Source organism: Cariama cristata, unplaced genomic scaffold (genome assembly GCF_000690535.1).
Source record: "Cariama cristata isolate BGI_N322 unplaced genomic scaffold, ASM69053v1 scaffold16307, whole genome shotgun sequence".
Lineage (NCBI taxonomy): Eukaryota > Metazoa > Chordata > Aves > Cariamiformes > Cariamidae > Cariama > Cariama cristata.
The window spans coordinates 6,242-32,080 of record NW_009627221.1 but is presented as its reverse complement, the minus strand read 5'-3'; the positions used below and the strand labels follow the sequence as shown (position 1 = coordinate 32,080).

At 36.5% G+C, this 25,839-nt stretch overlaps 1 protein-coding gene across 1 annotated transcript; it reads right to left on the bottom strand.

The window, feature by feature from the left end:
• Nucleotides 1-956: 956 nt before the first annotated feature.
• PDXDC1 (pyridoxal-dependent decarboxylase domain containing 1) lies at nucleotides 957-25,001 on the bottom strand. Its single transcript, XM_009704367.1, has 22 exons — nucleotides 24,928-25,001; nucleotides 24,312-24,377; nucleotides 22,966-23,049; nucleotides 22,012-22,158; nucleotides 19,441-19,630; nucleotides 16,913-16,981; nucleotides 16,296-16,374; nucleotides 15,417-15,501; nucleotides 14,496-14,544; nucleotides 14,287-14,388; nucleotides 13,956-14,081; nucleotides 12,607-12,657; nucleotides 11,361-11,424; nucleotides 9,950-10,038; nucleotides 9,121-9,226; nucleotides 7,844-8,015; nucleotides 7,046-7,164; nucleotides 6,052-6,173; nucleotides 3,916-4,008; nucleotides 3,721-3,817; nucleotides 2,320-2,424; nucleotides 957-1,469 (listed from the first exon to the last, which is right to left on the bottom strand). Exons 1-22 carry the CDS (start codon nucleotides 24,999-25,001, stop codon nucleotides 1,207-1,209), a joined length of 2,352 nt encoding a protein of 783 aa, XP_009702669.1. The 3' UTR covers nucleotides 957-1,206.
• Between the last annotated feature and the right edge of the window lie 838 nt (nucleotides 25,002-25,839).

Sequence of the window (25,839 nt, the reverse complement as noted above, 5' to 3'; positions counted from 1 at the left end):
CTACAGTACTTGTATCCGCTTCTGTAGGGATGGGATGGTTTTCCTCAAAATCGGATACCTCGGGGAAGGCAAGCTTTTCCAAACATCTCCTTTCCACAGGAGACTCTGGAATTGCAGCAAGGTGATTAAGATAATTTGGGACGGGATGGGGGGAAGACTTCTACACCTTAGCTTTTGATTTATCCAAAGCTTTGCTTGTGCATTAAGTAGTCCTAGACACTATGAAGTTGTGCTGTAGTGTAAATAACCTATATAATTTCTTTGAGGCTGTACAATTCCTACGATAGGTAAGTTACTGCTATTCAAAAAATAAGTGTTGAAACCGTCACAAATGTATTGGTTTTTCAAGCTTCACTACAACTATCTTTTTAAAAAATACACAACAGAAAGAACTCCAGTTACACTACATAAACGTGTTCAATAGTATTTGGTTTATAAACACCGTGCAAAGGAAAACAATGGCATGTTGGTGATTCTTTCCAGTGGCAGAAGCAAGAAGCACTATTTCTTTCTAAAAGGCTTTAAAACTCAGTAACTGAGTCCCTGCTGTACCTGGGGCCTCAGCCGAAGGGGTCAAGTCATACAACAGCAGGAAACAATGGCTGATGGCAAAGTACTGCTGAGTGACGCAGGCATCCATCCCTCAGGCTCACCCCACCACAACTGCTTGGCAGTGGTCTGTCTGCAGGAGGTAAAAAAGCAGCAAGCCAGAGCCAGTGTGACTTCAGGAGATGTTTTGCAGGAGAGGCTAAACTGAATTTTAAGTATTAAAAAGGTGAGCAACTGGCAGTTGATTTTTGTTTTTAAAGTGTATGAACATAAGATCATTTTACAATTACTGGGTGCAACTGTATTCTGAATCTTGTATACGGCTGATTGGTTAGTTAGCAACTATAATCATGCGTAGATTCCTACCGGAAGGATAACTGTCAATTGTTTTTACAAATGTGTATGAGCACTTAATTTCACTAGTACTTTGGTGACACTGACATGTGGAGGATTAAAGCAACTGTAACGAGTGTACAATAAGACAAATCTCTGTCCCATGGGGGGAAATTTATATTTGTGCAAAATCCCAGTTAATAAGTTACAGTAGTTATTACTGTACTAGTGTGTGGCACTGTTCACATTTCAAATGCATCATTAATACCCGGCCACTCAGGGCACGGGCTTCCTCTGCAAAGTCTGAAGTCCACAGTCTGGATTTTATCTTTGACTTCCTTGTTCCTCTACCTTTGTGCAGTCATGTGGCGATTTGTCGCTTTGAACATCCTCAGTGTCTGTCTTCGCTGCCTGTGCCACCTCCTTCTGCTCCTCTGTTTTTTCTGCCTGCAGAGGTCCTTGCTCTTCGCCAGGGGATAGAGTTGGGGGTCTCTGATCCATCTTCTCCAGGTCATCACAGTGGCTGACTGAACTGGTCTCACTGAATGCATCAGAACTTCTTAAAGACCTTTTAAAAATTTTCTGACCTGTAAAGAGTTTGAAGAATACAGTACCAATGAAGGCAGCAAGTACCAAATGTGGTAGGCACAAGTTAAGTTTCAAAGAAAGTATCTGAATTTTACAGCTGCAAAGACAGATTTTATTTGGGTGCTAACTCATACCCTAAACCTAGACATCTTTTCTTGCAGTTACGGATACGTATGCAAGGCAATAGCACACGTGGGTTTCTTTTTTTATCCTATGTACAGAGAGACCATTAAAATTCAGCTGAAAAATGAGCTGCCTACATATGTACATGCACAGTGAAGTTGTTCTAGGGTAAAAAACTTGCACTGAAAGTCACAGGCTGGAAGCCAGCCGACTCAAAAGGCTAGTTAAAACTATGGATTTCCTGCCAGTCAAATCTACATTAATTACTAATACAACTACATGAGAAAGTGCCACAGATTTAATAGATCTTCACCTTAGAATGACTTTGTCCACAAATTATTAGGTAGCAACAGAAATGCAGTTGCTCAAATACATGATTATACATTATTCATGCTTTTATTTCAAATAAAACTTCTGGCCTGTTTACCTGCTAATTTTTAAAACTCAATAACCTCATAATATTCCAGAGGAAGGGTCAGTTGTCAGTTAATGGGATAACAACTTCCTGGAGTCCCAGGAAGAATTCTTGGGGAGAAAACAGATTGAGGTGGTGTCCTGTGCCATGTTTAAATTAAGGTTTTTAAGGTGGACTTAAGACACTAGAAGATGAGGTCTAGTTCCAGATGTTACAAAAGGGAAGATCACATGGGTCTTCCGGTGTCATGCAACTCAGAGGGCAGGACTTTTAGCAAGTTTCAGAGATAAAACTAAGATGTAAAAGCTTACCAGGAAGTCTTTGCTTTGCAAGGCTGGAAGTAGGAGTTGGTGGTGGAGTAGTGGCTGTTCCTTGGGCTTTTGATACGTACGTAGATTCTGTGGATTCTAAAGAGCCTGCAAGTTTTTAAAAAAAAAAGTATCAAGTTGAATATAGCACAACTTATACCTTATAAATACAGATTAACAGAAAACTTGTATGTAATAACCTTATTTTTAATGCATATTTCTGAAACTGCATGTGCTACGTTGTGTTGAAACTGCTGCTTGATGGTAATCCATTTCTGAGTACCTGGGAACACGAGTGCTGAGATGTACAAAGATGAATAAAATTTCCCCTCACACTCGCTTCACAGTGCTGCTACACCCAGTAGTCCTCTCTGCCTTCTCCACTGGGCCCATGGTGTATTCCCAGTGGCAAGCTACTGAGCGGTGCTCGTGGAAGGGGGATTGAGTTTTTTGGGGGGGCGGGTAAGCATTCCCAAGGAAACCTTGCTGTTCTCTGCCGTAAAAGCCTTCCAGTTGGTGCATCAAAAACAGAAAGAAAGATCCCAAATACAGCAGAAAGCCTTCATTGCTGTTTACAGAGACACACAGATGGGCTATTGTTCTAGGGCCAACAGACACTTTGCTGAGTTCAGGATTATTTTAAGACTCTGCCACAATTTTTACAGTGGCAATTTGTAATTTCAGAAAGTATTATGTTAGTCCATCAGTCTTAATGATGTAAAAGCTACAGACAGTTCTTTTCACATGACCAGACATGAATTACAAATACAGGAGTACAATAATAGTCTTTTACATTGTACTATTCCACTCATTACTGTCTCCCACAAAGCCAGGTTCATGCTAGGCCTCACCTAGTTTTAGCCTGCCCTTGTCAGGCACTACACTATTGAGGATGCAAACTAGTCCTTTCACAATGTGGCAAGAGCCAGGTGACCTCTCAAACCAGAATTTCAGATGGAGACATCACGTTCCAGTAGCGCAGTGGAACACCTGAGTGCCCATTTGCGGCACACATACACGTGCGTATACATGGGGAAGCAATGTTCTAAGATGCAAGCTACCCTGCTGCCTTACACAGTTACAAACCCAGCATAAACACCAAACTTGCAGCCTATGTAGCCAAAACTCACAGAAATGGTTCCTCCTTAATAACGCCAATGTCTAATGTAGCTTTTTTAATGTGGCTCAACATGCAAGAACAAAATGTAAACTGTACAAGTGAGGTTAGAAGATTGTCTTACGAGGTGTTACAGAAATAGCAAAGAGCGTGTTCTTTTACATCCTGAGGGTGGATTATGTCACTCGCGATCAAATCAGCACAAGAAAGCGTGTTGCGATTTTAGTATAAAGTTGGAAACAGTCCTAACAGCAGCGTAACATGGCTGCAGATGCACCGAGTCCTACCTGCTGTTAAATTAAACGTTCTTCCCTTCGGTGAGGCTTGGAATGGAGAAAACCAGTTCAGCACAGAGCCTACTACAGGTATTTGTCGTAGCAGTCCCTACAACATACACAAGCAAACACGGGCTGGTGAGCAAGCTACCTATGTGGTGACAAGTTATTTCAAGTTACCTAGATAACTAATGTTTAGAGCCTTACCTCTTCCAGAAGTCGTTCTTCGTTTGCTTTCTGAAGCTGAAGTTGTGCTTCCTGTATCCCTTTTCTAACAACTTCAGTCATGTTTTCCAACAGCTAATAAAAACCAGAAATTATGATATATATTATTTGGACTTCAAATTGTCTTTTTAGTTCAGGTTTTGAGGATGTAAACACAGTAGTCAGATATTTTTCTAATTTGACAGTATTTGATAATCGCTATTTCATTATGACTGGAGATTAAAGAATATACAGGCTGGCTGCAGGATTTTTTAAAAGATATACCCAGAGGACAGAATGCCATTTTAAACAGGAATGGTACCTATTTTTCTTTCACTTAGAAATGAGCCTGTGACCCAGAGTCTTCAAAGATCTGCTTAGCACATAAGTGTTCGTCAGATGCTGAATCTGACTGGGAAGAATTTTTAGGTTTAGAAAGTACATTTTGCTTTCTAAAGTACCCAGGACTTAAACCAGCCCCACAGTAAAGTGTAACCAGGTATGTGTCAGTGTAGGTTCAACTTAGTTTTCCAAATTTAATATACAACTGCCAATCTGATCCCTGTGGCATCCTATGCCAGCATCAGTGATGTTTTATACTGCAAAGGACAAGCAGCTTACTGGGAGAGCTGTAGGGGCAATAAATGAACACATGCAAGAAGTCAAAAAACAAAGTCACAATTTTGTCTTGTCCAAGACAAATGCCAATTTCTGTAACTTAATACGTGGTTTAATATTGCATGAAGCCTAGATGACAGGCACTTTCTCCAAAATGCCAAAAATTTCGGTTACTGCCAGTAAATAAAAACAAAGGAAAAAGAGGAAGTTGCTCCTTTTCCCTGGGGGAGAGGCAAGTCATGAATTGACTGCAAGCTAAATACCCCAAGGTGCTGACTCTAGAAGGGACTGCAATGGGACTGCATTTAGAGTACAAGGAAGAACCACGGTGTTTTCTGGTCCTGTCAAGAGGTTTGTCTTAAATTTTGGTTCTGCCTTTTAGTGTACTTATCTATATGTCCTAAGGGCTTGCTGATACTGGAGTAGGTTTTTTTTCTTAAAAGCTTCTCTCTTGCACCAAACATCACTTATCTAAATAATGCAAGTGTCATCCTTACAGGTTGTTTCTACTTCTCTATTTTGGACCAAATGGTATCGGATGTTTTCAGTACCACAGAGTTATTCTGGCTGGTTCCAAAGACTGCACCTTTCCAAGTCCTCCACTACTCTTTGTTCCTCCCTAGAAGCTTCAGGATCAGTAGCCCACATTCCAACATTCGGTTCCTAATCTCTCAACTACAACAGTTAAAAAACGGAAAGTACTCTACAGGCAAACCATCTTTCATCTCACCCTCAAAGCAGCATAGGGAGTCAAGAGTGGGCAGAAAGTCTCCAGAAAACACTGCTAGAAAAAAAGATCTCATTGCCAAAATCAACACACTCCCATGGCCAGAAATAGGCAAAGGATTTCTGAAGTTCTATTTATTTTTTAGGTGAGGAAATGAAATGCCCAACATTAGAGGAATGAAAGGACAGACATTCATTTATGATGCAGGTCATTTAGGAAAACTACTTTAGAGAACATTTGGTAATGTTCAGGTAATTACAAAAAGGAGTTGCATCATCAGCTTTATTACTTCAATAGGCAACTTGTAATATCTTTTTTAAGCCACCAATTTAAAATTTTTCACACATTTTAGGGTATAGTCTTATTTTAAAGCTGGTATATAAACAATCTCAATCCCACCGCATCTAGCAGTGATGAGAAACACCAGCTACAAGCAGCCTTCCCCTTCCGTTTTGGGTTGGGTTTTTCATTGGTTTTGGGTTTTTGTGTGTTTTGGCAGCTTAAATTTTAGCGACAAAATGAGCCTATTTTAGTACTACTAAAGTGTTTCATTAGAACTACTAAAACACAGGACCATGAACATAAATCAGGACATTCTCAGAATACTATAATCCTGTAACAAAAGTTCTCCTGTGTACACAGATGATTACTCCCACAGTAATTAATACAGTTGGTTGCAGGCAAGTACAATTTTTACTTTCACAAAGAACAAAACCATGTCCTGAAGCCAATATGGAAGGAGGGAAAAAAAAAAATTAAGGTGCTAAAATGCTCCGTGATTTATTAATACATACTCTTGAATTTTCTTCAATTTCTCTGCCTGTTGCTGCAATAGTTTCAACTAACTCTGACACATCCAGATCCTCAGTTACCATGCCAATATAAACGCAGTTCTTCTGCCCTCCAAATTCTGGACCTGTGATCACAGGGAGAATCAAGTCTTTGTGATGTACAAAAATGCATTCCCACAATAGTTGCAACACTCATGCTTGCAAATCTGGAAATCCTAATACATACACACATACACTCTTCAGTAATTAAGGGCAGTATCTGCATAGGTATAAATTATGCAGACTAAAAAAGCTCAGCCCAGCGGGTTTTCTAAAACAAGAGAAAACAACATCCAAACAAGAAAAACAGTGGATACTTTATACAGCCAAGGAGTTGTATAATAAATACCAGTGTTGAATATGCTTCGAAGTTGTTACTTTCTGCCATTTACAGATTGCTTCATTCCACAATTCTAGGGCACTGAATTTTTGAAAGCTGACTAGAAAGAGATCAGAGTTCTGAGTAAGCAAATTAATATTATTTCAGCTATAATGTGGCACTATGTAAATGTCAAAGTGCTGCTAATTATCATGAAAGTTATCTGAAGCTTTTAATCTAGCCATAGAAAGCAGTGAACTGGTCAGTGGGTTTTGAATGAGATCTGCTTTTCACTAGATATAGCACTAACTGAGAAGGCTCAGTTTACAAAGAGGAACACCACAGTTTTGATTCTTTCTGACAAGGAAACCCTTTTTGGTCTAGTTGCTCGTAAGTCAGTTTTCACAAGTATTTCTGAGAACAGTGCAGCTTGCTCACCCTCCTGAACATTTACTAACTGAAACCGAGGTGAGGAGGAAGCAAAGTTACAGATATTGTTTCTACAATAACCATATACACAGCAGTGTAATTTTGCATTATAATGACCTATCTACAAATGACCTACTGAACCATTGTATCACAGCCAGTAAAATAAATGACTATTAGCTTGAACAGAAGTTTTTTAAATAGTGCAGTTACCCAAAGAAAAAGTGAGATCCGACTCCAGTTCATTTAATTTTTTCAGAAGTTCTGTATTGATTTTTTCTAGTTCTTTTTCTTGTTTGTCATCATTCTTCCCATCACTGTGATAGTTGTATCTTCAAACGAAGCCAGAAGACAGTAATTTCACTTTACAGTACATACAAAATATATACACATTTAGTATGTTTCTAGCAATTTCTGTATTTTACAAACCAAAAATCTCAGAACATTACAGCTTAGATCAACAAGTTTATTGGCATTTGTAATCAGAGATTTTGGCTGGGGCGAGCTTGCTGCTGCAGACTTAATGGAACACAACAGATTTCTACGTAATATATTGATTATACTTCAACTGTTCTCACTATACGGAATCCTTCCCAGAAGACTGTATCAGAGATCAGAACAGACACTTGAAGGGGTTTTTGAAGTGGTATTCAGTATATAAGTGAATCCCGTTACAGATAAAAATGTTAAGTTACGCTTGGCTAAATACAGTAGGATGCACTTGCATACTACATATCCATCTAACAGATCCACACACTGCCTCCAATATTAGAACTGTTGCCCTAATTTTGCTAAAACAGCTTTTTGGCTTTTCTTTAAAAAAAAAAAAAAAATCCCACAACATTATAAAGGTAATTTGTCAAAAAGCACTCAAAAGCTTCAACTGGGTGCAAAGCCAGATAATAAAGAGCAAACAATACATCCAAATCACCACTGAAGAGACCACATATTCCCTTCTGTGAACGCACAGACTATCCAAATACATAATGAAGAAAATACTGAAAAATTTACCTTACGACACCTAATCCTGGCCAGCTAAGATCTTCAATATACAACAGGCCTACTGTTCTTCTCACTTCTTGCTCAAATTCCTCTCTCAGTTGCAGTGTACTTGTCAATATTGGTATCTTCATTTTTAAGCAGTCTACTAACTGATCAATATCTTGTATTTCTGTTCCTAAAACTGAAGAGCTGATGTATTAGTGTGTGATAAAAGTGAATAGATATCACATAGAGATCTGAATTAAGTCATCTGTAAAGAAGCCACTCTGTAAGTCAATCATTAATACAATTTACAGATAGTATTGAAATATCAATCTATATAATAGGTTTTTCTTCAATTATCTTTCCACTGATACTTCAAAATGGAGAGCGCTAAGGATTCCCTAAAAAAATTAGCTAATAGAAAAGATCTTCTGATGTTACAAATTAATAAGGACAATACCCTTTTTCATTACATCAGTGACTAGCATCAGAAAAATTCCTCTTCCCGCAGTCAAACAGATCATGAATTAGCTTCCATGCTGGTTTAAAACAAATCGAACAATCCAAGCATCGCAGCATCACCAAGTAATTTTATTCTAATATCTACTTCTCTGTGTACACCAGGATCTTCTCACGTCAGCATCAGGTGTTTTGACAGCCTAAGTCACTCACCCCACACAAGCTAAAAAGAGACACCATGCATCACCCTGAGCCCCTGCAAGTTGCTCTGTGCATCTGCTGAGTCTAAACAAAGTATATATACGGTGCTGGCTTAAACATGAAATTTAAGACACTTTCAAACCCACAGATGTTTATTCCCCCACCCCCCAGTAATTACAGAAAACCCTAGAGGTTTAGTAAATAATTCTTCTAGTTATGTAGCTATATTTTGAATGCAAGCACCATTTCAGTGTTGAAACACCTGTGTAGAAAGATCAAGCATCTTGTGTTAAGCAGCTAACAGAAAGGAAGGTAGGGATGATTTCTCTTTCCTATTTCTTTTGTAACTGTTAGAAACAACGAGCTTCTCCCCTTGCTTTTCCTAATGATTTTTAAAAATAATCAGTAAAAGTCTTTCTCTGCAGAGGCAGTGAGGCAATGTTACCCACAACAGCTAATGCACCCATTGACAAGGCAGAGCAGAATGATAAAGCTGAGATAGTTTTGTTTATAAGAAATCCTCACCACAGGAGAATATACTAAAGAGAGTTTCTTGAGAATATCTGCTTTTTCACCAGGAGATTGTTGTACAATTCTACAGCAAATCCCAGTTTTTACAAGTGGCTGAATTAAGTGAATGTTACCTGCGGAAGTCATTAGTGGGCTAAAACGCACACATGTGCCTTCATCTTCCAGTTCTACCACATCAACTCCACCTGCAGGAACCAGCTGTGCCAACTGCTCTCCTAGCTGAAGGGGTAAGGCACAGTTAAAGAAACATACAGAGCATGACCTCCTGCAGTCACTGACTCAGGCTACATTCTTCCCACACTTAAGGAGAACCACACGCTAAACACGGTTTTCTGTATTCCTCAAAATCACTTCTTGTAACAAAATACATTATCTTGCTGCTAATATGACAAAGTGGGACATGTACTTAAAATCACAAAAATTCAGGATAAGTTACAAGTGTTACAAGTCAGAATTTTCTGCAAAATTGTCACTGTCATTAAGTATGCCATGATTACTACACAATTGATCCAAAATAGTTATGTGCTCAGCTCTCTGAAAGCACAGGTTTCTAGAATAAATTCTGTTAAGATCTATAAAAGAAAGACTGTCTATTCATGACTACCGACATTGTCGATGAAGCACCTAGCTGATTAAAAAGAGTTTTAAAGTTTTCACATATTCCCACAAGACCAAGGAAAAAGAAATCCACTACCAACAGCTTAAGATGCAGTAATAATTTCAGTATTAATTACACGTAAAATAATCAGAAATGTGAAAGCAACTTTGCTTCAGAGCAAATTCATCTTCTAAATCCAAAATGCCCACTAGTTTGGCAAAGGCTATCAGATCAAGAATAACTATCAAACTAGTCTACCAAAGGTTTTATAATTACTGATGAACTCCTGGAAGCATTCCACTGTCACTTCTTTTTTCCTAAAGAGAAAAAGCATCCATTCTTACCCACTGATTGAAAGCATCATAAATGTGTCTTTCGTTGCTTATTATGGGGTGTTGAATAGTTGAGGCCTGTGCAGCATGTGAGGTTTGATCTGAATCCAAAGATACAAGAATCACAGAAGTGGATTTTTATTTACTTAACTAAACAAAAGGCAACCTAAAATTTAGATAAAAGACAATTACATTTCCTAGGTAATGTCACATCTACTCAATGTACTGGACCTCAAGCAGACTAACAAGGATCTTTTTTTAAAAAAGGTATGTTGAACATGACAAATACTAGAAGTAAACCAGAGTTGAATATACTAGTTTTAAAAACAACCAATAAAATACTTCTCTCAGGTCTGAGATTCAAATGCCCCAATGGAAATAAAAACAATGTTTTCACAAAGCAAAATCCTGTCACAGCAGGCTACAATATTAATTTGATGAATTAAGCTACTTTTTTAATCAAGTTTTAAGGATGACTTTCTGATTTAGACCACACAAAAATAATGCTAAGGATTTAAGAGTCCATTATACACATAAAACATGCATAAATGGCCAAACATCTTACATCCTTATAGTTCAGGTGGGTGACTTCTCCCTAGTAAAGCTTTTCAACTAAACGCATCAATGTATAAAGCAATCCACCAAGTCAATGCATATGGATGAATAGGTTTACTTTGTGAATGCAACCACTAATTAGATTAAAACCAAAAACAATCCTCCCCCATGCCCAACACAAAAAAGTCCACAGTCAATTAAAATCACTCATAACAAAACTATAGTTTTCTAGCAGTCTTTTGCCTCATCCCAGCCGGACATGTCCCCACCCTCAGAGTGTGCACATACAAACAGCAGAGCATCATCCTGTGTTGCAACCGAGGACAAAAATCCTCTTTCTTGGAGAGCACATCTAAGTAAGGGTGTTCTGCTCAGAGCCACAGGTGGCATGGCTACTGCATACCCATGACAGTACTTCCAGAGTTGTTCCTAATGTGTTCTGCTATTTTTACAGCTATTGCAACAGCAAGTGTAATCAGTAAAACAGAGAAACGTGGTTCGTGCAATTAGCCACTAAAAAGTTTAAAAGGAACAGAAAGCCTGAACAAAACCAAGTCAGATTACAGCTTGCAGCTCATGACAGACTTCCATCATCTGCTCTCAAGATCAAGATCATATGCAGATCTCTCCTCAAGAAGGCAGAAAATGACTTCTTATGAAAATTTGTAACACTGCAGACTATCTATAAAAAGAAGCTATCTCATGTATGGATTCTATCACTAGATTACAACCAGCATTCACAACCTTTTTAAAAGCATGTTACACATGAGAATTGCACTACATAACTTACCTCATCAAATTAATTTTAGGAATTAGTAGTTTAAAAAACTGTAGACAGGTTTGTTTTGTTTTTAAATAAATCACATACCTCTATTTGAATATTCCCGGAAGAACTTGAAAACCACCACTGGTGAACTCAGTTCATCTTCAACCTTCAAAAAAAAGAAAAGAAAAAAAAAAAAGAGAGAAAAAAAGGATATATTTTCACAGATTTTTTAAAGATTTAACACTGTGTATAATTCCTTAGACTGCTGAGCAAAGCAGAGCATTTTGTTTTGACAGCAGTAACAATGTTCACACTATCTCAGTATTACAAGTTAATTCTAAGAGTGTAAGTAAACATATCTGTAAACACAGGAAAGTACATTGTTATTCAGTTAAAGCAGAAATGTATTGATTTAAAGTATGCATAATTAAAATTTGGGCACTATAAAGCAAGAAACCTAAGCATTTTCATTAGTTTATTTAGCTTTAAGCATTTTCAGATATTAACAAAAAAAATTATCTTGGAAATCACCCCAGAAATAACATTATAATTGATCCTGCTTCGGGGATAGGAGAAATGGACTGGGCAACTCCTGGAGGTAATCTGAGGCTACATTTCACAATCCTAAAAAGGCAAGATTTATTTAAGTAGAAGGGGGAAGTGCTACAGTAACTCGAACTCCCAAGGCCACTAATACCCTTGGAAAAACAATTTTTATAAAAATGGTTGTTGTCACTCAGAATGACCCATGAATTATCTATTGCCTCAGAAAACTAAGCTGAATATATTTTCTATACATCAAGTAACAATTAAGGCGGGGGGGAAGGGGGAGTAAACCCACCAAATCCTGTTGAACACAACATCTCACAGAAGCTGAATTTGGAATGAATACATTAGATGTAATTTCTAAAACTATTTCTGGTGTAAAAACCTCAGCCTAAATAATTTTTGCGTAGAATTTCACAGAGTTCACAATATAATCTCAACAGCAGGGTAAGATGCAGCCAGAATGTATTAGAGAGGCTTATGGAAACTGGTTTCATAAATGTATTACTGAACAAATCCATGTTTTAAATAGAATTAAAATCAACCCATGGAAATAATTTCTGGATGTTGTTCTGACAGCTCCACTGAGTGCCTGAGTACACAGCAATGGAACAAATACAGTCTAGAGTTCACACACAACCAAACCACACAATTTCACTGAACACCAGAACTTCATTAGAAAGATACCAAGCATCTTCAAAACAATGGCTATTTTTAAATATTTTTTTTAACCAAAGTTATTCTTGTCATTTAACAAGCAAAAACTAAGCTATATAACCAAAGTATTAAATGTAGACTGTACCGAAGTTTTAATGAAATCCAGGTTTTTCAAGTTTTCCAGCAACCTTTGACTCTAAAAAAAAAAAAAATCACAGCAGAAGGGAAACAAAAGGAAGAGACAAATGCACAGTTTTACAAGTTGAAAATTATTCTGAAAAATGTTAAATAGTCACTACCATCATTTCTATTACTGAACAAACCCCTACAACATGTCAGAGATTCATCCAGTTCTTATTTGTAAGTTTAGAATGTAATGGAAAAATATTTTCTGTTTTTAGTAAAACACTGACTACAAAGCAACCTGCATTAAAATAGTGTCTTAGTGTATTTGTTGACAAAGTTCCAGAGATATTACAACTCTGATGCCTAACTAAAGTACACTGTATAGCAGAACAGTTAATTTTCTCAAAGCTACCATAGCAACTGGTTATGATGGCTTTCTAAATTATTTTCATTAGAAAAAACATTCTTACATTGTGGTTTAAGACTATTAATAGACTATTATAAAAGCTAAGATCAATCTTAGATGCCACAAAATCTTAATGACTAATGATACTTTGTCACTCTTAAGTCTTTTGTGCCAATAGCTTCTTCACTAACCATTACAGAAAACCTTCCATTTCCATTTTGCTCTTCTTTGAATTTTTTCTAAGTGCTGTACCTTTAAGGAAAAATGTTTTGCATATAAACAACGCATTTTTTAACTAATACATTATACTGGACCTTAATTTTTACTAGGGTAAGGACTTGATTTCAAAAATAGTGCTCTTGCCACTGTATCTGAAGAAATGTTTTGAAGTCCTTTTTGTCAGGCATTTATAATTTACTATTACTTAAATCGATACAATGCCGAGTAGGAAAATAAAGTCTTTCTCTGAACAGCTTTCAAGCAAAATAGTTAAAATAAAGAAGTGACAGAAAAAAAAGAAAGTGATTATGTTACTTCATTATTTAGAAAGAACAAAGATTAAGTATTTCTCATTAAAAAACTAATAAAATATACAATGTAATAGTAAAAGCACATCCCTCCCCCAAAACACTTTACTCTGCTTTCGTAATTTGTTTGTAGCACAATATGAACTGATAAGCTATACTCTCAACAACTACAGTATTTTTAGTTGATTCTTCTACAATGCATCACAATAATCAAAAATATGTATTAACAGCTATTATAAAAACATCCCTAAGTATAATGGTGTTCTGTGATAGCCATCTGGATGTTGCTTGTACTATCATTGCTATCTGAACTTTGTTTCTGCTTGGAGACACAAACTGTTAAATCAGATGGTGAGGATTCTATAGAACTGTCTCCAACTCATACTCAAAGAAGCAAAGTATCCATGAACAATGTGCCAATAAGCTACTGCTTACCAGTTGTGAGGCATGCTTTATCCTCTCCACAATCCCATCGTGGCCCAGGTACTGCAAGGAGAGCCACAGTGGCAGGGCACGGAGCTTCTCTACGGGCTGACTCGATGTCAGCCCAGCTGCTAAGGACTAAAGAGGAAAAGAAACAATAAACAAACCACTATTAACCTCTCCAATTATTCCATTTTTGACAGCTTATGGAATACATCACAGCTTAAATAGGGGAGTTTTTGCAAATTACAATTCAGAGGCTTATAAAAGAACAAGACACTACACTATGATCAAGATGAAAGTTTCAAGATCATGAGAATAATGACTGAGAAGTTGAACATACCAAAGATGGATCCTCATGTCTGTAGAGTGTCACTGCAGGTACAGCCGGGAGACCCAGCCACGAACCCAGAGTAAGAGTCATGCTGTCACATTTTGTAGCAGCCTGAAGTTTATTAGAATAACCAGAATACAAGCCATATATATTTTTATTAGATCATGACCTTAAAATCTAGAGCACATTATTAAATTTCTAGATATATTAAAACATACCAGTACAGAAGAGGAGACATAACCCAAAGCCAAAGTTGCCAAATTCACACTAGAAAAAGAAAGTGGGTTTAGCACATATTAAATATGCATTAAGAGATAGCACTTTAATCTTCAGTTTAAATATTTCATGTTGATGTGTAAAGGGAGGTAATTTTTGTTCATGTATTTTTTGTTAACAATGCAGTAGGTGTTGCTACTTGGTATTCCAAGATTGAAATCCCAAAAGTAAAAATCCATTTCAATCTAAAAATGTTTCAGTCCAACCTTTGGGGAAATCATCCCCTGAAGTCCTGCTCATAATTCATCATCAATTTGGTATCAGAAATAAATAGCACGCAAATATGACGCTATATAATGAAATACCAGGAGAAATAGAATCTCTACTCCAGGCTCAAAAAAAAAAAAAAATAAATCTTATAGCACTGGAGTCTTCATTAACATTGTCTAAGTTCTTGGAATTTCTTTTCCTCTTGGTTTAATCCTCCTCCCAGTTACATTGCACACTGCACTTGGAGCAGTCTTTCTGACAACTTTAATGAAAGTGTCATCTCTTCCACACTCATTTCATTCTCATTTCTCATTCTCAGTAATCACTGTATAATGTCTCCCCTGACTTGGCCTGTAAGGTCTTTTTATTTGTATTCCAAGCTCTTCAAAGCAAGCGTAGATAAGATTACCATCTTAGTAAAACAAACCACTAATCTACGCTGAAATACAGGTATAATTAATTGGTGTGGTTATATGTAAAACAATTTGTGTCTCGTACAGTGACAAAATTATAACCATATAAAATGCTTTAATATGACAAAAATAAAGACGGTCCTATGGCTCCCTACTAGCTGGTCAGCTGTAAAATTATGTACTGTCCATTAGACTTTGTAATAAGTCTAGTTATACAGAAATAAATTTCAAGTTTCATACCCTTCTACATGGAGCCACATATCATACTGCTCACAAAGTTCCTTCAGTCGGCCAAGTTTATCTGTGTGCCCAGCACCTGGTGTCCCTTTGTTGAAAAGGAAAAAAGGCAATGACAAAGGACAAGCATGCAAACTAGGACTCTACATAAAAGGACCTCTTGTGCTGTTGTCAAAAGTGTCACACAAGAGCAGGAAAGAGGATGTTTAAAAAGAGCCCACTATGCAATGTTAATATCTGATTCATTGTGACTTACGAGCAATTGGAATTCTAGACAAAAAAAATCAAGATACTTGTTTTGCTTGTCAATATTTATTTAAAATACTCAGAAAATTAGGTGTCCTATGCACTAAAAGACCCAGCAGCCTCAGATAAGAATTGCAGATGTTTTTAATATGTTTAAAGTATGATGTCAACTAAAGGAACTAAATCAAGATTAACATCTCAGATATTTTTACCAGTCCAAAGCAAGTAACAGTCACCTCCTTCATTCCAAATTTTTTTCCATGAGTAGTTATGTTTAATTAACCAGAAGAAAAACATAATTTTTAAAGCTAAAGTTGATAGGACATCCATCAAAAAATTCTGAAGTGTTAATGTGAAACTGATTTTCAACAAGAGATTTGCACTCATTAAAAGAAATTCTAGTCATATTAAAACATTAACTGACATAAGCAGAACTGTAGCAGTACAGTCCAACTTTAAATAGTTAAATAAAAACCCCTCTAGACAGATAAGTATTGTGTGGTCATTAAGGTATTTCCTGATATTTCTCGACATGCAACCACTAAGCTGTTTAAGAAAATGTATTTTTATTGTGGATTTTATATATATTCATGAAATAGCATGCTTTTTTGGTTATTGTTTGTCCATAGCACTTACCAGCATTGGCCACAAGCAACAAAGGCAGTTTTCCAGACTCAACATCATCTTTAATTACTCTGTCCAACAAAGCAACATCCTGTTATCAATACGAAAAAGATATGTATTTATAAAATGTTTGTCAAACAATACAGAATTGTTTTTGCTGAACTGGAAAAATGCATTAAGAGTGAAAATGGACAGCATTCTGAAGTTTTGGAAGACATTCTTAATGTCTCTGCGGCTTGCAGTGTCTTCTTCTCAAAAGTAAAATAACCTGAAGGTCAGATAAAGCATTTGTGAAAAATACAACACAAATACACCATGTAGTTTATAAGTGTACTTCCAACTACACATATTTTGGAAATCTTGGACTAAAAAGCACCTTACTATATGCCATTAAAAATATCTTGCAAATGACAAAACCAAGATACAAGCTGTTGGCTTTTTAGAAGATTTCAATCTGTGATTTGTACAGCTATAACACAGAAGACTTAGAGGTTGAAAAAGTAAGTACATTAATAAGCTTTTTGTAATAACATACTTGACATTCATTTAATGACGCTTAAAAAAAAAAATCAAAAAGAAAAAAAGAAAGAACTCAAAACCAAAAGAGCTCTTAAGAAAGACAAACTTACCATTTGGTGTTGAGATCCAAACATAGTGTTACAAGGCACACGGCACATGCAAGAAAGGGGTAACCCTAGCTGCAATAAAAATGATGGAATTTCAACAACCAAGACACACTCATTTCAAACTTTCACAGAAATTTACAAAGTGACACAAAAATAAACAAACATGACAATAAAAATCTGGATACTACATTACAAAGTAAGTTTCCTACTAAAACTTCTAATCAAATTAATAGCAGAGAAAAGAAAGCACAGGAGAAACCAGAAAAAAACAACAGTCAGCTTTTGGTTAGCCCTTTTTCTTAGCCACCCCTGCAATTAATAAATCCTATAAGCAAGGGTATGCTTTGTGCATGGGCCATGTTCCACTGGAGGTTCAGTCACTTTACTACTGAGTAGAGAGCAATCTGCCTACTTTGATGATACAGCTCAGCTGACTATTCATGGTGGTAAGTCTGAAGTACTTCCTTTGATATGGAGGCAAATTCCAGATAACTTTTGCATCATTAACATGAGGGGGAACTCGGAAATCAAGGTCTCCTACATTTTGAGCTTTAACTTGGAAGATCACTAGACAAGTGAAATCTAGTTGATTTACCCATCACTGAACAGAAGATTCAGCAGACTAGCTTGTTTTTATCCTGTCATTTAACAGAAATTGAATTAATGTCTGATTACTCAGTTCCAATTATCTCCTCTACAACATACACTGCTGCTCAAAATCTAAGATAAAAACGCTATCACTTTTAAGTTCAGTGATCACCTAATGTAGACAGGTTACTTCATAAGCAAAAGATAAGGCATCACTGCTATTAGTAGAATCTACTCTGTATTCAGAAGCAAAAGGCTCCCAAAATACTGATTCTTAGCAGGATTGCTCTATCAAGAAGCTTTGGTCAATAACTACATGCAACGCTTGGCTTATCAAATACACTAACTTATTCCAATGAACTTTTACCACCTACTTCCCAAGTCATTTTGGTTGAGACAAGTTCCATCTACGACACCATTTTTATTTCTCTGCAGTCCACATTTTTATCTGTTAGTAGCACCTCTGCCTGCCTTCTCCAAAGACTTGACAAACAAAGGCCTTAAGAACTTGCCTCTTCATTTCAGTCCATTTTAAGTTTGAAAAATACCACTAGTGCACTGAATGTTAGGTATGCAATAGGAAAGTCTGTACGTGGCCTAAATTAGCTTATTTAAGTCTAGAAACATTCATGCAAATAAATACTTGGCAAAAACATTAAGTTTTAAATATAATTAGGAAAAACTGGGTTTCCTTAAAGTGCTGGGTCGTGGGGGTAATCCTGCTATTCCAAACAAGACTTTCTGAAATGGGATCAGCAGGATCAGCACAGCCTACTTCTCCCTCAACTGTTTTCCTTTAAAAAAAAAGATAATGTTTTAATGTTTATCGAAAATAAGAGTGCAGGGGCATCATGCAGTACAAATTTTGCAATAACTCAGTGTTTGGAAATCCAGAATGTTTGGGCTCGGGTCTTTTTCACCATGACAAACAGCCTACATAAAGCACAATGCAATCTAGAAACAATCACTTGTTTTAAAAAAAAAAAAAGTTAGCACGTAGGATCCTTTCACTGGAAATATTCAGAAAATTTCTCTTCCTCCCACGGTATCGTTGCTAGAAAACACAGATTGTAAATGCAACCTGAAAGTATTTTTTTCAGACAAATTGTTTTAATTTGAACATATGGTCCACTACAGCTACTGAGGTTACCCCCAGTATGGACTTTGCTTCCTTTGAATGTTTTATACTTATGTTGGAAATCACAATAAAGTAATACCTATACACTGTATAACATTTTTGTGTTACTAGCTCGCAGATATTTGGCTGGCATCAAAGTATGGTTTCACCTCACGCTCCCTTCCCCCTCCCACCCCCTGTTGTGCTCCTGTTCAGTCACATTGCTATTGTTTCTACCATGAGGAAAAATAAGTGAGTTTTCAAAAATCACCAAAGTTAAGCTTTTCCTAAAATCAACTTCTGAGGCCAAAGCTCAGCCCTCATTCTTCAAAATGCCCCTTTTTGTACTGTGTTTCAACAGGCAGACACATCATCCTAAGTCGAAGAAACATACATAATTTTGTAAGCTATAAAAATCTACTCTGTCCATAGAAAGGCAAAGAAGAGACAAGGATGAGGGAACCTGCTCATAAGGAACGCTGATCAAGCAAACATGCAGAAGGAACAGGAGAGCTGCAGAGAGAGCCTGCTCAGCTTGCTTGGGGATACATATATTCAGTCAACATAGTAGTACTGGGAAAAATCTTGAAGAAGCTTCACTTCTAACAGTGGAAGTTCCAAGCAGATCCACACGGATCTAAAGGAAAACTTTCACTTGCCCCAACCAATTTACAAGGCTGCTGCCAGCAGTGTACTAGACTATATTGCAAGTACCAGTCTCTTGCAGGGAAAGTCTGAATATATTTTTAAAATCTAAATTTCAAGTAGGCAATATGAAGCCAAGTAGGATCTACTTGCAGCTAAAACCCCAACTGATTCACTTTACCTGACTGCAGAGAGCTTGGCCCAAGCCTGTTCTAGCTGCTGAACTAATGTATATGACAGGCTGCTTAGTATATAGCACATTAAATCCTTCTACTGTATAATCTTCATAGCGTGTGTGAATAACGAGTCGACAGATCTTTAGGAGACCTTCACGATCATCTTCATGATAATACGCTGATCCATTTTCATATCTGCAAGAAAAGTTGAGTAAATATGACCAATAAAACCAACAGCTAGTTTAGTGACTAAAATAACACTGACCAGCAAAGGAGCTCACAAGAGGACAAAGATGATAGACAAAAAAAACTTCTATTTTCCCAGGCTAAAGTAGAGTAGAAGGAAACTTGGATGAGACAGGCTGAGACTAACAATGAGGGAAGCCTAGTATATGTTTTCATTTAGACTGAGACAAAGTAAGAAAGAAAAAACATCTGGGTTCCTAGGGATTGCCTTTACAGAGTTCAAAACCTTGCTTACTAAAAGCAGAGTGGGAAAGAAACACACAAAAGGCTTCATCTGGTTTTAATATATATTTAAATTCTGGACCACTAATTTTAAAGAGAATGCAACCTAACACTTTTTAACATAAGTTAGTAAAATTGGAATGAAAGACATGAAGTGAGGTAAATGGGCAGAAACTTGCAAACTTTATTACGAAATCACAAATTGAGATAATTTGTAATACCCAAAATTACTGATGTCATTTGTATTTTAGAGTCTGAAAATAAGACCACAATTTAGTACAGTCCATTCAGCACAGTGCAAGACAGTTTTCCAGATGTTTCAAATACATGAGTTACGTAATTACAGGAATATTTTAATGATTTTATGGTTATTTTGCCTTCAATGTCATTTATTAGGCATGTTTTCTTAGGGCTCGGGGCAGGGGTGTGTGTGTAGGTATGTGGATGTGCATGGGTGTGTGCGCGTGCGTGTGCGTCTCTGCTCCTCCCCCACCTTTTTTAACTTTTCTAAGAATCAAACTCAGATCAGCACATTAACATTTACAGTCAAGAAACAAGAGCAAAGTAACCAAAGAAGAGATAAGGTATGAGTGTTCCACATTGAGGGTAATCCCTCAGCTATCTTAACTGCAGAAAAGGAAACAGCAACAGTGAAAGTAGTAGGTCTGTCAATTTATTATGCAACTTGCAAGCTAGATTTTTCTTTTAGCATTTTTGTGCAACGTGTAAGTCAGTGGTCTTGCACAATTGAAGAGTAGCATTTATCAACAAATTTACATAAAGGCACTGAAACATCTTAGGTTATCACAGGCTATCTGATGCACAAATACTGCCAAGTATTCCAGAGTTAAACTCCAGAATGATCCAAATACAAACATTTACTTCACCTTTACAGAACAGTTCTGTGATCGAACACAGGCAAAGGGAAACTCCTCTAGTGTTGCTCGTAGCCACATAAAATGTCAAGAAGCATGAAGCAGTTCACAGCATGATATTTGTTCAATGCTTTTACCTATGGGTCACAAAACTTTGGGGACCACAGTCCAACAGATATCCAGCATTAATCACAAAATTACAGTGTTATCAAATATTTGATTCAAACCAGAAATATTTCTTTTTGTTAGCCATGCCATTTAGAAACATCACTGAGACACTCTATTTACATATACATTTGTCAAAACAGCTGGATTACCTGCAACTGCAACTTCTCAAATTTCATCATAGCACAAAGTTTCAACATCTTTGACTTAAAGACAGATAAGGATAATAATTGAATTTATAAAATAATTCTGATAGAAGTGAGATCAATGTAAGAAAATTCCTTTGTAATTCTAACAACTAAGTTTGGGTTAACTCCAGTTACTGTTTCATCTTGCACTGCACTAAAAAAAAAAATCTCCTCAGTAGCACTGGCAAGATTTTCTGAAAGATACAGTATCATGAGCAGGAGAAAGTGTTTGGGTTTTTTTTTGGTTCGGTTTTTTGGGGGTTTTTGGTTTGGTTTTTTTTTTGTGCTTCAGGAAGGAAAAAAAAAAGGAATTTCTAATTAGTGAATTCCCCCCGCACTCCAACACCCCCACACAGCTGATCTCCATTCTTGTCTTGTGGAACAGTTTAAGATATCTATGCTACATGATGAAACAGGCATTTATGAAATATTTCACTGTACTTCAACTTTCAGTAGCATCACCTACCATACCTAGAAAAATAAACTAGACCCAGGAAGAGCAAATGAGAAGTTAACTGAAAATATTCTCTAAAAATATGAAGTACCCCAAGCCTCAACAACATAGCATATGCCTCAAGAAATAAGAATTTAGTTAGATGTTTGACCAATTGTATGTCTGCAACTGTACTTCGGCCCTTAGATCTACCATATAGCCCTTATAGAAGGATTTTTATGGCAACCATGTTGGTAACAAGTTCCTGCCATTCAACAAGCAGTCTATTTTTTGGTTTAAATTATGTGATGCATTTCAGACCTTCGAAAGAATATCTGCAAGTTTGTGGCACAGTGGCTTCTTTTGTTGACATCCTCAGTCCAGTCACACATATTGTTAAACAATTATCACCAACTAGTCATACATAAGTTATTCACAGTGACTCACCTGAAAAGCCTGCAGAGCCAGAGCGTGGTATCAGAAAGGATCCTTGTTGTAAGTTTTCTCAGTCTTTCCCTGTCCAGCACTGATATATATGCAGCCAAACTATGTCCCAGTAGAGCCATGTGACCCTGTTCACCAACATTTTGAAGTCTGCAAGCCAGAACAGAGTAACTGCCAAGTAAATACAGGTCATCAACATTACAGTAATTTTAGGTTTGCGTGTTTTTACTGTAGAGTGGCAGAATTTGTTGACATGCAATTTTAAATATTTAGCAGAGAGAAGTACAGTATTCCACAGTCACCTTCTTGCCATTGTGAATGACAAACTAAAATGCCAGTGCAGACAAAAGCACTTGCACTTCCTTTGGCCTAGCTGCTTATGATAACACCTCACCTTCTTTTTTAGCCAATTAGCTAGCATGAGTTGGAACTACGCACCTTATCTGCATTGGGACTTTAAAGGGCATTAAACACATACCTTTCTCTCCTCATGCAGGGAAAACTCAGGAGACTTATTACTACTATCTTTAGAGGCATATCTTTCATTAGTTTGTTGGGGTTTTCTTTTGTTTATTCTAGGGTTTTTTTGTGGGTTTTTTAATTTTTTTTTTGTTTTTTTTTAAATCTCCAAACTTCTTTTCAAATGTTAGTTTTCAATAATCTTCTGCAGATTAGTTAGTATTATTTCCATTTTACAGAAAAATGGAAACAATTTTTATTTCTTTTTTTCTTTCTTTCTTTAAAATCTACAGGGAGAGATAGTAAAAAAAATTATTGGTATGCAAACTTTTATAAGACTTTCAGACTTAAAACAACATTATGTAAGTTGCCTTTAAAAAGTTACATGGTTGCACAGTATCTTTACACTTTAAAACACTTAAACATGTAAATTCTATAATAATCAGAATATAACAAAATCAGGTATCTTCCACATACAATAATTCATATTGGCTTTACCGGTAGGCCTGTGAAGTTTCCTCTTCCTCCTCTCCATGCATTAGGTTCTGAACTAACTGAAGTATGCTCACCATATCCTGGCCACTGGCATACCGGTGAGGGGAAAGCAAAAACCACATAAAAAAAAGATAAGTATCAGCTTCTAACAAAGAGGCCATTTGGGACATTGCATGGTAAGACATGAAGACAACAATGAACTTTTACAGAATGTTGAGTATAGCAACAAAAATGGTTCCTTGCTCTCAGAAAAACAGATCATGAAGACGAGGTTGCTCAATCAATTCATTGAAAATCCTGCTTATAGTAGGACACTTCAGTAAGTATGAACTCAGACTCACAGAAAAACAAGTCTACTGAAATCTGAAAATTTGGACTGAAAAGTTTGACTTGACAACATTTAATTGCTTATTGATACACAACAAAGCAAGGTAATAGCTAAAGATCCAAATTTCTCTTCACATGATCCAGTTTCAGCTCATAAACTCAGCGCATCTCTTAAACAACTACCTACAAGTATTAGTTTCTGGCAAACAAAAGCTACGTTAGACTTCTGACATGATGCAACTCTAACCTGGTAAAACTGGAAGAGACCCACAACACTTCAACTTGTATAATTCCAACTAAAATTTACAGTAATATAAGAACTTACACACTGACTGTTGAAATTGCTTTTTATTCTTAGAAAAGCTAATTCAGTGTCTTCACTCAAAAACAAGATTAACTTACGTACACAGAAAACTTCAACAGATTTTGCAATATTTTCTGAAGTGCTAGCTTGGGCTCCTGCAGGATTGTCTTCCAAAGAGGCTACAACCAATTTAAATTGTAGTTTTCAGATACAATGATCTTACCTGCCTTATGCACAGTTCCGTATAATTTTTTTAAGACAGTTGTGCTGAAAAGGTGGAGTTTGATTTGTGTTTTTTGGTTTTTTTCAGGGTTCTTTTTTAAGGTTTTCTACCTTATCAGTCTCAGTTTTGGTTTTTTTGGTTTTTTTACCTGGGTGTTTTCATAAATCTTTACTCTATAGCACAACTTTATCTACGTTTACTTTAAGTCTCAATTACAGCTGTAGCCACCAATAGTTCATTAGATTCCAACAATTCAAAATTTCAGTCACGAAGGACAAGTAATATTTTTTTTCTTTTTCCTACATGAGTATGGAAATAGTTGGTTAGATGATAATCTTCACACACACACACACGAGTATGGAAAAAGTTGATATAATGTCTGGCAAATGTTAACGTTTGCATTAATACAGAAGTTGCTTGGATAACAAACATGTTACATGTGTTTTCAGAATCTGTAAAATACAAGAGCATTATCTAAAAGTTGTCATTGCCTACCTGCCTTGGAGTGGTCCAGGAATATCCTTCCGTGCATACTTCTTTTCATTTTCTTCCTCCACTTTTCTAAGTTAAAGACACAAGAATAAACTATGTATTTAGTTTGTGTTTTATAACATCAATGATGTAGTTAACTTTGACTTGCAGAAATACAAGCAGACATGTTTGCAATCTATTTCACTGACAACAGTTGCATAAATAAATCAGATGAGACCAACACAGCAGTTTAGCTCAGACTGAATTACAGAGTTCCTAAGTTTTGGGTTTTTAGTTCTTTAACAGAAAATGTCAAATTTACAGAAGAGTCTCACATATACAGGAATTAAAAGTTACTTGCACAACAATAAGAAAAAAAAAATCTAACTTCTTTGAAAAAACAGACTCACTGGACTTGATCTGAATATGACAGAATATGCATAAAATATGTACATTTATTTTAAAAATCCCATCATTTGAGAAACAATGGTGATTTCTATAGGTGTAAGCTTCAGAATGACAATATGACCTTAAACTACTAGGAAAATGAGTTCTTTCCTGCATAATGACAGCGACATTAATAATCCTCCCCTTAGCACAAACAGCTATTGTTTTTGTAGTTGTTGTCCTTCACACATACCTTTGATTGTCTTCTAGCATCTTCATTGCTTCATTCAGATTCTTTCCCATTTCTGCTAGAGTAGGGTCGACCATCTTTCAGGGAAAAAGATAACAACTTTAAAGGAAAGACCAAAAAACATTTATGTCCCCACAACATCCTCAATACAAATTCATGCATCGGCCAGATTCTTTTAAATTAGTCTGTGGGTACTCATTTAAAAATAACAGTATGTTGAATATCCTGAACTCAAAGTATGCAAAATAAGAACATACTACTAACCTAAAACAACCCAAAAGAAAATTCAATTGTGATGTGGATTTTATTATTGATAGATCCAATTTTTTTCTTCACAAGGAAAGTCAGAACTTTTTCTGGTGAATAATGAAAGAAAGAGTATCAGAAGGCAAGAAGGATTTGAGAAGCACAAGGTGTTCAAGTAAGTGCTCATTATAATGCTTTAGCTAAAAAATAAGTACATGCCGCCTTAGCCCAACTGAATGATTTTTTTCCATTTTCATAACCATCCTACACCAGCAATAAAACTTCAACTATTCCCTTAAATGTAAAAATTCACATGTGGTCCTATAAAAGAAACAAACCAACCAACCACAAAAAAACCCCCTCCAAAAACAAACAAATAAAAACCTGCTAAGGGACATCCTAAGCTTTCTTCAGAGCATGGAGAGCAGATTGATACCCCAAATACAATCACAAGTCTTTCAGTGGCAAATCTCATTTAGAAATTAACTTTTCACTTCACCTGAGAACTCATGTTTCTGCACCAAAAAAATCCATTACCATATCCTCAGCTGAGCTGACTTGACAGTCAGGTCTCACAATGTGCAGACTCCCATTAAAAAAACCCCAAACCCAAAACTAGCTCCTCTGCCCTAATAGTAATGGGGGCGGGGGACAGCACACAGGATGACA

What these genes read in the sequence shown, in the direction of transcription:
- PDXDC1 (XM_009704367.1), bottom strand. Translation starts at nt 25,001, where the DNA reads ATGGTCGACCCTACTCTAGCAGAAATGGGAAAGAATCTGAATGAAGCA. An exon ending in ATGTCTCCTCTTCTGTACTG is followed by an intron (nt 14,389 to 14,495) that starts GTATGTTTTAAT and finishes AATAAACTTCAG; the next exon opens with GCTGCTACAAAATGTGACAG. An exon ending in AAGAACGACTTCTGGAAGAG is followed by an intron (nt 3,818 to 3,915) that starts GTAAGGCTCTAA and finishes TGTATGTTGTAG; the next exon opens with GGACTGCTACGACAAATACC.